General features: G+C 46.8%; 4 protein-coding genes and 1 non-coding gene across 5 annotated transcripts; 3 read left to right on the plus strand and 2 right to left on the minus strand.

Moving 5' to 3' along the window:
- The first annotated feature begins 681 nt into the window (after positions 1–681).
- On the plus strand, positions 682–1660 carry BABINDRAFT_162983 (uncharacterized protein). Its single transcript, XM_019129652.1, has one exon. It carries the CDS (start codon positions 904–906, stop codon positions 1324–1326), a length of 423 nt encoding a protein of 140 aa, XP_018983674.1. The 5' UTR covers positions 682–903; the 3' UTR covers positions 1327–1660.
- A 2233-nt stretch (positions 1661–3893) lies between these two features.
- BABINDRAFT_53068 (Zn(II)2Cys6 transcription factor) lies at positions 3894–7174 on the minus strand. Its single transcript, XM_019132191.1, has 3 exons — positions 6933–7174; positions 5163–6294; positions 3894–5060 (listed from the first exon to the last, which is right to left on the minus strand). Exons 1-3 carry the CDS (start codon positions 7033–7035, stop codon positions 4112–4114), a joined length of 2184 nt encoding a protein of 727 aa, XP_018983675.1. The 5' UTR covers positions 7036–7174; the 3' UTR covers positions 3894–4111.
- A 1061-nt stretch (positions 7175–8235) lies between these two features.
- On the plus strand, positions 8236–9705 carry DAO2 (Dao2p). Its single transcript, XM_019129653.1, has one exon. It carries the CDS (start codon positions 8396–8398, stop codon positions 9530–9532), a length of 1137 nt encoding a protein of 378 aa, XP_018983676.1. The 5' UTR covers positions 8236–8395; the 3' UTR covers positions 9533–9705.
- A 415-nt stretch (positions 9706–10120) lies between these two features.
- RVS167 (amphiphysin) lies at positions 10121–12157 on the plus strand (the record flags this gene model as incomplete). The annotated part of the gene is made up of 3 exons (XM_019132462.1): positions 10121–10452; positions 10829–11657; positions 11715–12157. The coding sequence occupies exons 1-3, from the start codon at positions 10384–10386 to the stop codon at positions 12155–12157; spliced, it is 1341 nt and encodes a 446-aa protein (XP_018983677.1). The 5' UTR covers positions 10121–10383.
- Positions 12158–12742: 585 nt separating this feature from the next.
- BABINDRAFT_t291 lies at positions 12743–12814 on the minus strand. The gene has a single exon. It is a non-coding gene; the product is annotated as a tRNA-Val (tRNA).
- Positions 12815–12816: the final 2 nt, after the last annotated feature.

Consider the following 12816-nt stretch of genomic DNA (forward strand, 5'->3'; position numbering starts at 1 on the left):
GGCGCCACGTACAGACACAAGCTTCCACTTCGACGCTGTACCTTATAATTATTACAGCAACAAAGTTGTCTGACTGCAGCCTGCTTTCTCTTACCGCTGATTAAATAAGCCTCGATGCTTAACCTCTTTGATATGTGGTATTACTAGTATTATAGCATCGAGTCTATATCGGTGATTATGAAACCCAAATTAAGGCCGAACTAGCCCTGGTAAAGGCCCAGATAGTTCATGCCAGTATAGATCGTCGATTACTTTGAGAATCTTTATCTGCTTGGCAAAAGAGGAGAGTCCCTCAGATCCTTGACAATTAAATGTTCTGCGTTTTCAAATTTACTGGATGGTATGTTTGAGAATTCTAAATCAACACTCTAGCTGGGGTTATGGACAAACAAATCACTGCTTTAAGATTGTCATTAGATAAAGCAGTTGCACATGAAGATCGATTTCGACTACGCACCCCAGCATTTTGGAGTTTCTGTGACCGAGTTATATCAAAGTTCGTGAAACTGGATCCCCAATTTGGCAATACGTCATGCAGGATTACATTATCATGTCTGAAAAAAGTTTAAATCGGCGGCTTGGTTCTAGGGTCTCCATGGCTGTCGTAGCTGAAATATATATGTGATGTCCGTACGAGTAACTTCTAGTCTGCCAGGGTGGTTACTCTACATGTGTAGAAAGGCAGCCCAGACAATTTACTGTTGTAATGTAAAGTATTATACCTGGATAATCCCCAGAATCGATTCATAAAGTATCCTACCAAACCGAGCGAGCGTACTTCTTCCTAACGTTTCCACCCCCTACTTTTCTAGACCTCTCGAAGCTCTATATCTCTACAACTGATTCGCAGCCTTGTTTTGAAACACTGCTAACCCTTCCTCGCATCTTTCTTCCCCTTAAATAATGAGCTTCTCCAGCCTGTATGAAAAGGCTCCTGATACTGGCGCTCAAGACAGCAAAGATCCGATACTGGCGATCACGGAAAAGCTCGATAGAATTCTTTCCATCGTTTCTGATCTCGAAAGCAAGCAGACCCGCCTTGAAACTCCTCCTGAGCCGATGGGGCCAGGGACCATTATGAGTATCGCATTCTTTCAGACATTTGTTTCTTTTGTATCAGGACACTTTCTTGCAGGTGACGGATTGAGGAACTACTTTTCACCTACAGCCAAGATAATTGTATACTCTTCGTGGGCTGTGCTTGCAATTCCGTGGTATATATCGTTATATGTTTTGTGGAACCTGACTTCACCCGCGGACAGAGGACTGATTACTGCTCGACTGGTATTTTTCGTGGCATTTTCAACCTTCGTGTTTTCTTTATAGATAAATTTCGACTAAAGCTTATATATCTTTGGGATAGGACAGGCTAACGGGGAATATTGGCCTTGAGGGAATACGAGTTGATCGCCCTATGAATTATCTATTGTTCGGTTTGTCGCATCATGTTGCGAGCTGAATGAGCATTTTTATCGTACTTCAAACACGCTGTTGGGATCACGACCGAAAAGGTGGTTGGTATGTATGCGCTTCCAAGATACACTAAAGAAGCGGTATAGCCTTACACCTCAGAATTTGAGGCTGCTTTCTGACCTGGTCTTGCATTTTGTTTCAATCGCCTTTTTTCAATTTATTTCTTGCGCTTAGTATAACTTAATAGGAACTTGAAAAGTTTAATGTTGTAGCTGGAACGATATGAAGAGGTGTCATTTTCAGGTGGCACTGTGTTCAGATATAAGCCCCCATCAGGGCAGTGCACATTATAATTACCAGCAAAGCAGCTATTTTGTCTGGCACTGCATTTATTTTGTCAACCAGAGTAAACTGAATTAGCTATAATAAGTCACCTCCTGGATTGGTTGTACTGCTGTTTTCATAACCGCAAGTCTTCGGTGCTGGTTATCTTCCGAAGGAGCACGTCAGCCATGTCTGTGACAGATATTCGGTTGCTCAGGATAGCTACCCTACATACCTAATCTGACAGCCCAAAAAATCCTTGCAGTAAGGCTTGGGTACCCTACATATGTCTTGTTGTTACTCGAATTTTAACACATTCTCATACACTTAGTATGCATAGTATTTCCTGACGTGCTCACTCTGCTTCTCTCGAGCTCTTACAGCTTTAGATTCCTATAGCTGATTTTTAACTTCGGTCTGAAACACTGCCAAGCCCTTTCCTCAGATCTCCCTCCCTATTAAACAATGAGCTTCTCAGTCCATTGTGAAAAAGCTTCAGATGTTGGAGATCATGGCGATGAAAGTTCTCTAGTGACAGCTGTGGGAGATTTTGAAAACGAAAAGCTCCTCTCTCTCTGATTCCGAAAGTGGACAGAATTATCTCGAAAGTCCTCCTTTGTCACAGGGCTTAAAATGGGCTCGGATTGCATTTGGGCTTTTCTTGATCAACCTTTTTCTTGACTTATAGAATTCCTATACCAATGAAAGTTCAAAGGAATACTACGCAGACAGTCGGCACAAGATTGGATGTTTTACCCGGAACACAGTGATTGTTTATTGGTTGATGAAAACACTTCATTATCGGAGCCCATTTAACGTCTCTCGCAACGACCTGAAGCTCATACTTATTGTCTTACAGGCCGTATTGTTGATAACGCAGCTTTTTCTCATCCTGTGCGATATAGATGAATTATGGAAGAAAGCTTTTATGCCCCCGGAGTAATACGAACTAACAAGGTATTTAAGTCTCGACGTAATACGAGCACACCACATATAGTTCCCAGATCAGGCGAATCACATATCTCGTTTGAAACATCCAGAGCAAGTGGTAAAAATAACCAGAAAATTAAACCAGAAAATAATGGCACTCAATGGCCCCATATGGCCGTGACATCACTTACTGCGCGCTATCAACGAATTGTAATCGCGTAGACAGGGGCGAACCACTTTTTGCGGTCCATCATGATATTCCAAAGGCTCCAGCAAGTCCTGGGAGGGGCAGGATAAGCCTGTCAATCTGACCCTCTACTTCCTCAAAATTCTTATCCTTGTCAGCATGTTGTCATCTTACAATATTTAGAGGTTAGCCCAGAAATCCTTTCTTCTGTTGATATTCTGCGTTGAGTTAAACCTCTAAATAGGGCTGATAGCTGTCTTCTCGTTTCTTGCTTATTACCCCCAATCGATTCGTGCACTTTATCCGTATCGGGAGGGTAGGGATTCAATATTTTAGAGTAACATACGCGTGGTTTAAGTCAGAGAAGTTGCACGAGTTAATAGACTCAATGAAATTGGGTTACGTACTCTCCCACATCACCGAATATCGGGACATTCGGGATACCGATGGAAGTCTTACCAAGCTAACTAACACCAACACCGAAAAGATCATGAACACTTCCCAGGAGAACGTAGACACCGGGATCAAGAAGTACGTTTTACTGACTTCTCTTGCAGTGACGTATGCTATAGGATACTTTTTTGTCCCACTGCCCATAGGAGATGGAAAATGCTTTCCGTTGACTGGTAGTTCTGCTGAAACAGGCATGAGTGAATGATGGGTCGTATGGACCCTATTTTTTGAATAGTACATATTGGTATATGTTCGTTCACGTTGAGGTTGTTATACACTCTCCTTAAACTTACAGAGACTAGAGTCCGCGAAGGATTAAGGTCAAACATTAGTCTGTTTTATGAGAGTACCTTTCATAGGCAGGATATATCATACAAATGAAAGTCGAGCTCTTTGTATACCAAAAAGGATGCAATACAGAAATGCTGTATGGTAAGTTGTATAGACTATCGTTCTATCAGTGAGGATATCTACCGATGGCTTCTGCGGAATTAAATGGCACCTTTAGTAAAGAGTATATCGAGCATCGACATAGCTTTACTCATAAATCTGATAGGTAACGTCCATTCTACAATATTAATTCCATCTGAATCAAAAATAAAGGTCCCGATACATGTTTCAAACAAAACCATTACTCATTAAGATCGTGCAACCACTGTTATACTTACGCAGAGATGTAAATCACTAATTACAAAAACACTCCCAAGCCTCTTCCCTCCTCAAGGTCACGACTTTAGGTTCGAAATCGCTTCCTTCATTCTTTCAGTTGGGACTCCTTGTTTGACCCCACCTGGCTTATTCAACCTACTCATTGACCCACCCTTCAATATTGTTCACCAAATAGTCCAACCCATTCATCACATCAGGGCTCCCGTATGTAAAGTGTGGATTATTGTTAATATCCCGCAACGTCTGGAGATCTAACTGCTGTTGTTTCGCCTCGCTCTCCTTCGGCTCCTCCGCCTTGAACTCAAACCCAGGCTCCGCAATCTTTGAGTACAGAAAGTAATTACCAAGATCCATGTACGACGATGACTTCTCGGTCAGACCAAAAGCATCTAATTCGTGCATGTCAATTTCAGGCAAGCAGCCGAAATCCAGGAGTGACGGAACGTCGACAGTCTTGGCTTTCCCGGTGTACTGTTGCCGATGGAGCCTCTGCTTCTGCTTTGACATTGGCGGGAGAATGTGAAAGCCCACATCGTCTAACTTCAACGCGCCCAATCCTAAGCTCAAGCTGAAGCTCTTGTTCTTCTCGGCGATGGTCACAAGCAAGCGGTCAAGTTCCTTTAGGCGATTGTAGTGGCTCTTGGCATTGATATTTCCACGTTGGGCCAAGAACTTAAGAATGTCCACACCCTTGTATATGTACGGGAGATACTGATTGCCCGAGAGTGAAGCCATGATCAAGATCAACAACGCGGAGAAACAGTGTTGTCCGTCCCAGAATCCAGTGGTCAACTGGCCAAAGTTCTTCAAGTTGGAGAGTGCATCGATGTTGTAGCACGCGCTGACAATGCAGCGCGTGGTGGCCTGGCGCGTCTCGGCCGTTTCAGGGATGGACTTCTTGAAAATTGCAAGGGCTAGCGGACGAGTGGTGATGATCACGAGGTGATTGAACCGGAGGTAAAGATTCACCACACCGCGTGAGAGCTGGTTGTGGATCTGGAGCACGCCGTTCTCATGGATGCTCTGAGTGTACTCTTGACACGTAATCTCCAACTTGACCAAATCATTGAGGCATTCCAAGGTGCTGGTCACAAAGCTGGTTCGTGATGTCCCGGGAGTGCCAGGGCTTCGATAGTCGTCCCCTTGGTCTCTTGTTTCGGACAAGATACGATATTCTCCAGTGAACGACGGCGGAGAGTACACCTTGCGCACAATCTTTGCGATGTACTGGCACAAGTTTACGTTCTCATGCAAATGGGCGATCTCAAAGCCGTCGTCCAAATCCTCATATCCCTCCATCGGCAACGCCACGTCCGTCATGCCGATCTCAATGTGCACAGGCATACCAATCTTAGATGCCCACAAGCTGTCGAGCACAAACACCGTCCACCACACGCGCTTGCGCTTCTCCAGCACCACACGATCCTCTTCTGGCTGCTTACGATGGAGCCCCAAGACCAATGCCAGTCGCATCGCCAAGCCGTAGTAGCCATAAGCCGTATTACTGCGGTTCAACGTCTGCGAAAAGAAGCCGAGACAGAGCACGCACTGGACGTACTCGGCCGTGTGCTCCTCCTTATTGAGGCGGAAGAGCTGGATTGCATTCACAAAGAACTCGAGCCCGGGAAACTGCTTCTGCTGTTGGATTGCGAGCGAGCCGTTGCGGCACTGCTCTCCGATCGCGAGCACGCAGAGGAAGTGACAGAGGAAGATTGGATCCTGTGAGTTGAGATCCGCGTACACCTGGTGCACTCGCGCCGCGAACTCGCGGTAGTCGAAAAAGTAGTACTCGCGGTTGAAGTTGCGCACAGTTTCGATCAAAGTGAGGGCATAGGCGATGTCTGGGAGGCTCACAAATGTGCTGGGGCTGCTGCTCTCAAGGAGGGTATCTTCGAGGTAGTAGTTGACCCCGTCTGCACCGCTATCACTGTTCGGTGGCGACATGGCAGATTGCGAGCCATCTAGTCCGCCGTAGTCGCCGAGAAATGACTCTAGCGCGTGGTCAAACACCTGACACGAGATAGACCCCACGCGATCAGAGTGGGGAAATAACGGATTGCTTGCGGCTTCTTGGATTTCCTCGGGTGACTCCCTCTCCGGGGTTCGGTGTAGTTCTTGGTTGGGGGTTTCTACCCGTTTGTGCTTGGGGATTGTCTCCTCTTCGAGCTTTACGGATGTGGTACCGTTTTCGAGCTCGTGGATCCGTTTGTGGAGTTTTTCCAACTGGGATTGGAGAATAATGACTTTGCGGTCTTTGTAGGGGTAGACGCAGTCGTGGTTGTTGCCGCTTTGCACGCAGTTCTTGCATGCTGGTCGGTCTAAAATGTTAGTATACAATATCGAGCAAGCGAAGTGAGTTGGACAGATTATGAGCGGCCATGGGGATAAAAAATGCTGGATTTAACGATATGGAACACCGAGCATTTACGCACACAGAGTTGGTATCCTTCTGGGATTGAAAAAGCCCCACATTGAGTGTAAAACGATTCTTTCTCTAGAGAATGGGCAACTACCCATCAGGATTGAATATTACCTTTCCATCCGAATAAATGCGGCCGGCTGGCAGCGGGAGTCTCTGGAGGTCCCCCATACACGGTCCAAGCAGCTTAATCCGAGGAATCTGAAGGTTTTTTTCTGGTAGCTTATATGCAACTCACGTGTCAACCTCAAGTGTGAGTTCTTGCAAGCTATCTATGACCCGGCTGATAGTCTCCAATATCGATAGGAAGGATACCACGGAGAAAAAAGAAACCATTAACTCGAAGAGATTTTCTGGATCAGGAGCCTCGGTTCCCTCTGGTAGCACAGTACACACCTTTGGCTACGCAAAAGGTAACCAACGATACAAAGTATTGGAATCAGGGATCACTTCACACTCCCCAACAGGGGATTCAGCCTTTTCTTCAGCCCGACTAAATTTTCTTCCACTTCACTCTTTTCTCAAATAAATACATACCTCCTGAACACTTGATTTTGGACGTTTTGCACCGGGAACACGCGTAGTGGTTGCGCCCGAGCACGCGGATGGGGGCGTCTTGCGCCTTTGTACTCTCCGTCATCGATAATAACAGGACTCAGAGGTATGGTTGGATAAACGGTCCCTAATGGTTGGTGATACGGCTTGATAAATGGCTTGTGTTACTCAGATAGCCGCTGGCAATGGTGGAATATAACTGTCTAATGTTTAATAAGCGTCGGAAGAAAATATAACCGCTTGGCCAACGGTTTATGTTTTCGCCGCATGCGTCTGGTCGACAAAACTTGGGGTGCGTCACTCCGGGTAGAACCGAGGAGGGCGGGGGGAGGGGTAGGTGCAGAATGAAACCTGACATTTATGACATTGGAAGGAAAATTGACCGCTGGTTCTCGTCTGAAAATGCTAAGTAGGAGCAGAATCTAGTTTATTAGGTTACGTGTCACACGAGCTACGATATCGATATGTTGCCATACTATCAGCGAAGGAACACAGATACATATCCATCCCTGTCTTGTGTCACAGTTTTCTCAGCTTTTAAGACTAGGAGTGCTTTTTATCGCTCCAGGTTCCTTTCCCTTGCACGCAAATTCTTCCAGTAATGACATGGATATCTTCCCGATAGTTAACGTCTAGGACTAACGGGACCCCCCAGAGTTTTAAGCAGCATGACAGTTGTACACCAATTACTCAAGAGGAGTGCTACATCAAAAGAGTGAGCGTTTGGTAGCCGCTCACCACTTAATATTTTGGGTTAATTAATTAATGTAGTTCTGTTATGAGTGTAACGCTTCTACGAGTATAATGCTGTTATGAGTGTAATACAGTTATGAGTGTAAAGCGTGACCCCGCCACCGGGGAGAAACAGGCGGTTGGTAAGTTATGATATGCATGAGTACCGTTAAGCCCCTCGGACCTCCGAAATGCCCTCGAATCGAAATGCCGAGCATCGATCACTGGGAGAGGCATATCTTCAGACCTCAAAATTATTAGTTAAATGTACTATCCTGACATTTCCAAAAGAGTCTGAGTCTAGCTAAGCTATATTTATTATATCGAGTAGTCGGAGCGAGCTTATTCGTGTATGATAGTATGGCTTTGCTTGTATATCTGTGTGGCTGTGCTACTACTTCCAATTTTCCACCTATTGCTTTACTATATTTTCGAGTATAACCATCTGTGGATTGCTAATGGATATGTTTACTGAGCACCGATATCATAAATACCCGTCAACCCCATTACTTATGCTCCATTTTCTGGGTCACGTCTCGTAGCTCTGAGAGTTCGCTTATCCGTCGCACGGCGTTTCTTAAGTCACCTGATCTGTTCGGCCTTTACATGGGCATTTGCGGAGTAGTCGATGCCTAAACACCCAGCTTCTCCTCAGTGTATATGAACGCAACCCTAACCTCTTCAACATCAGCATACTTATCCTTCATTGAAAAATGTCTTCACACTCCCAAGCCAAACCCACCGTTGTGGTTGTTGGCGCTGGCGTCATAGGATTGACCTGTGCTCTTGAGATCGCCAATGCCATCGGTTCTACCACACACATCGCCGTCGTGGCAAGCCATTTGCCCACCAAAGACTTGGGTAACCCTCACTACACTTCTCCTTGGGCTGGCGCGCACTTCCGCCCCTTCCCAAATATTCCTGGAAACGACTACCTGGAGTTCGAGTGGCCGCTCACGCGTGCGACCCAGGCCCGTTTCCGCCATCTCGCCGAGCACCACCCAGAATCTTCTGTTAAATTCATGCAGGGGGTTGAAATCATGGAAAATCCTTTGCCTGAGTATACCTCTCTCGGTCGCGGCTACACCGAAGAGCTTTCGAACTTTCGTGTTTTGAAATCCGACACTGTTTCATATGACTACTCCAACAAGGAGATTGCCATTTCCAAGGAGGTTATCGAGAGAGCCAGACTAGTCACCCTGTATGATACCTGGACGCTAAACTCCCCAAAATACCTCCAATATCTCTACCAGGAGTTGGTTTTGCTCGGAGTCACTTTTGTGAGACAAACCTTGCTGTCATTATCCGCCGCTAGGGAACTCTTCCCATATGTGAAACACCTCGTGAACTGCTCCGGTAACGGTTTGCTCTATAATGGGGGGTTTGACCCGCTTTGCTACCCGATCCGTGGCCAGACCTTGTTATTGAGACCTACCGAGGAAGAGTTGAAGCCATACGTAAACCAAACTATTACCCACCAGTCGTGCGACGGCAAGTGGACATTTATCATCCCAAGACCACTCAATGGTGGCCTCATTCTCGGAGGTACTAAGCAGGTGGATGACAGCACTCCGATACCGAAGATGGGGGACACTGCCCAGCTCTTGCAAGGTGCGCATGATATCTTTCCGTTGTTGAAGGCGACGGAGGCCCAGATCGAGCGCATCAACGTGGGATTTAGACCTGCAAGAAAGACGGGGTTCAGGCTTGAAACGGAGGAGGAAGACGGGGTGACCGTAATTCACGCCTATGGTGCAGGCGGCATGGGCTTTGAGTTGTCCTATGGTGTTGCCGAAGAAGTAAGGCGCGTATTGGTAAGAGATTTCACGGTAACCAAGGCCAAGTTCTAGATAAGCTGGTTTTTATATTAGCTCTACGGAGATTGTAAGTTTAAGAAGGTTTATGAATGCTGATGAAGTTGCCATCCCTGCAGATTTTTGTGTAATGGAATGACGCGTGAGGAGAAATAATTTGATGAACATTTCCCTAAAATAAATTTCTACGGCACAATAGAAGCTAGAGATAATTGAAGTTTTAAAATCTGCATACATTCAATAAAGACAGTAAATGAGGTGCAAAAGATGTACGCCAATTGCCATACCATCTATACGTTCGTGAAAATTACCCCATAGGTTGGCTTTATTATCCCAAAACTTCAAATCAAAACCACAAATCAAAACCACAAATCAAAACCATTTTCCGAAATTTTCCATTTAGTTCACCTCAGAACAATATTCTCAGCAGTTTTTGGACATTGAAATTTCTTTTGGCATCTATATAAACAAACCTTAAAATAAGCCCATCGTCCCTCCCTGATGCACCCATGACGTCACCGGACTCATTGTCCCCTCTTCCTTTTCAATAGAAGCCACCATGACCGCTGGTAAGTTACATATACACAGATTGGCGAAACCCGTCACCTGAAAACAGAACTCTCAGCCTGGTACGCTATCCTCGTTCGCTATCCACCTACTATTGACTCATGACTCTAAGTCGTCCGTCCCTAGTTGAGCTAGTGTCCGTACAGGAGAATTCCACACAACTGCGCCGCTGCTCTTGGACGTGCGCTGCTCATGCCCTGACCTACCCCTTTTTTTCCCAGGCGGAGCAATGGCCGAGCAAAACTGTCGTTACTTCACATTGTATTCAATTGACTTAAGCCAATTGCTCACAACGCACATTACAACACAACGCAATCAATATGAGTTTTAAGGGCCTTAAGAAGGGGATCATCAGAGCCCCACAGAACTTCCGCCAGAAGTTCAACATGGTATGTGAACAGGTTTAGGAGCAAGTTGGTGAAGCCGAGGGCAGCGACAGCCTACGGAGCAGCTAATTGGTAAAGCCAGGGTGGGGATGTGGGTAAATCCGGTAGGAGCTTGTTTTTATTGGAAATGATCTATTGGAAAAGCCGAAAGAGAGCAGTACTGGCTTCTTCCAGTTACACTATCCCCACACGCCCGCTTCCGCTCAGGAAAGTACGGTCCGGTTCTCCAGGAGGATTTACCTCGTTTGAATTTCGCGTGACCTGGACTTTACTGGAGCAAGTTCCCGGGCGGTACCTCCGGTTGCGCCGAACGCTTCGCTTCTTCACCCCACTTTCTTCAACACGGACTCGCTAAACTTCCGATACTAACATGCCGTAGGGTGAAACAACATCCGATCCCGTCTACGAAGACGCAGAGCGCCGCTTCAAGGAACTCGAGTTCGAAACCCAGAAGCTCAGCGACGAGTCCAAGCGCTACTTCGCCGCGGTCAACGGGATGCTCGACCACCAGATCGGGTTTTCCAGGGCGATCGAAGAGATTTACAAGCCAATTAGCGGGCGGTTGTCCGACCCGAACGCGGCGGTCCCGGAGGACAATCCAGAGGGGATTGAGGCGTCCGAAGCGTACCGCGCGGTCGTGGCGGAGCTCCAGGCGACTTTGAAGCCGGACCTCGAGCTTATCGACACGCGAATCATCGCCCCGGCCCAGGAATTGATTACGGTGATCCGACTGATCCGCAAGATGGCCACCAAGCGTGCCCACAAGCAGGTCGACTTAGATCGCCACCTCAACACCCATAAAAAGTATGCAGACAAGAAGGAGAAGACACCTAAGGACGAAGAACGTGAGTACAAGGCGCAGGCAGAGGTCCAGATTGCTCAGGAGGAATACAACTATTACAATGATATGTTGAAGCAGGAGTTACCGGTGCTCTTCCAGTTGGAGGCGGAGTTCATCAAGCCGTTGTTTGTGAGCTTCTATTTCATGCAGTTGAACATCTTCTACACATTGTACAACCGGATGGAAGAATTGAAGATTCCGTACTTTGACTTGACAACGGACATTGTGGAGGCATTTAACTACAAAAGAGGGGATATTCAGGCGCAAACAGAACAGATCGGATTGACGCACTTCAAAGTGGGACATGCCAAGGCAAAGTTGGAGTTGACGAAGAGACGGTTTGCGGCACAACAGGCACAGCAGGCGGGTGCACCGATTGGGTATGCTCCAGCTGCGCCAGTACCAGGTGCGTATGGTGCGCCAGCTCCGGGGGAATATGGTGCGCCAGCGCCAGGGGCGGAAAAGTTACCGGCTTACGCCGCGCCAGCGGCGGGGGCTTACGCTCCAGCGGTAGGCGGATATGGCAACGAAAAGGCAACCTACGGACAACCTCAGTCTCCTGTAGCTTACGGCCAACCTGCTTATGGGCAGACTGTCACCTCGCCTGTGTCGCCTCCTGCTACGGGCTTTGCCCCTGTGTCCCCTGCTCCAGTCACGGGCTTTGCTCCGGCCCCTATGTCGCCCCCAACCTCTGGCCAGACCTGCACTGCAATCTACGATTACGCCGCTCTGGTTGAGGGGGACTTGACATTCGCTACGGGTGCGGTGATCCAGGTGATTACCCAGGGTGCCGATGGCTGGTGGACTGGTACTTACAACGGCCAGACCGGGAGTTTTCCAGGAAACTACGTGCAGTTGAACGCTTGAGCGAAAATAACAGCGCGAGTGCACTGCAACAATCTAATGTAATGTATAATATACGGTATATCTTCGTCTGTGTAGGTGTGATATGCATTATTCTATAGAGTGATGAAATAGTTGCCATGGACTGTAAGGTTAGAGGAACTTTAACCCCACCTTTAGCCGAGATATGTCTGATTTTGACAGCCAGTAAACAAGGCGAGATAGAAGTGGAATGGTGCAACCTATAGTGACCTAAACGGCAGAGTCTAACTCGGAAAAAACAGATTAAGATCAGACCCCGAACCCGGAGTAGGTTCTCGATTTTGGAAAGTACGCATAGATTCGCTAAATTAGCACCAAAATAGGGCTCTCAAGATTAAAATTGTTTCTGGTTCGGCCAGAGTGGTTCTCTAATTGAAATTTATCATTAACGCCTATTTTTGTTGACCTGGCTATAAACAGTACCCCGTTATATTCATTATAAACGAGGTTTCATGCCTATTTATGCATCCACAAGATATTTCGAACTCCGCTTAACCAACATATCTTCTGCATCATTACAACCAAACCACAGACTTGGGTTTGAGACGGCCAGCATAAAAACAATGGTGATCACAAAGGGGATCGAACCCTTGACCTTCTCAGAGTGAATGAGACGTCATACCACTAGACCATGCGAGCCA

This window comes from Babjeviella inositovora, assembly GCF_001661335.1.
Source record: "Babjeviella inositovora NRRL Y-12698 unplaced genomic scaffold BABINscaffold_11, whole genome shotgun sequence".
NCBI lineage: Eukaryota > Fungi > Ascomycota > Pichiomycetes > Serinales > Babjeviella > Babjeviella inositovora.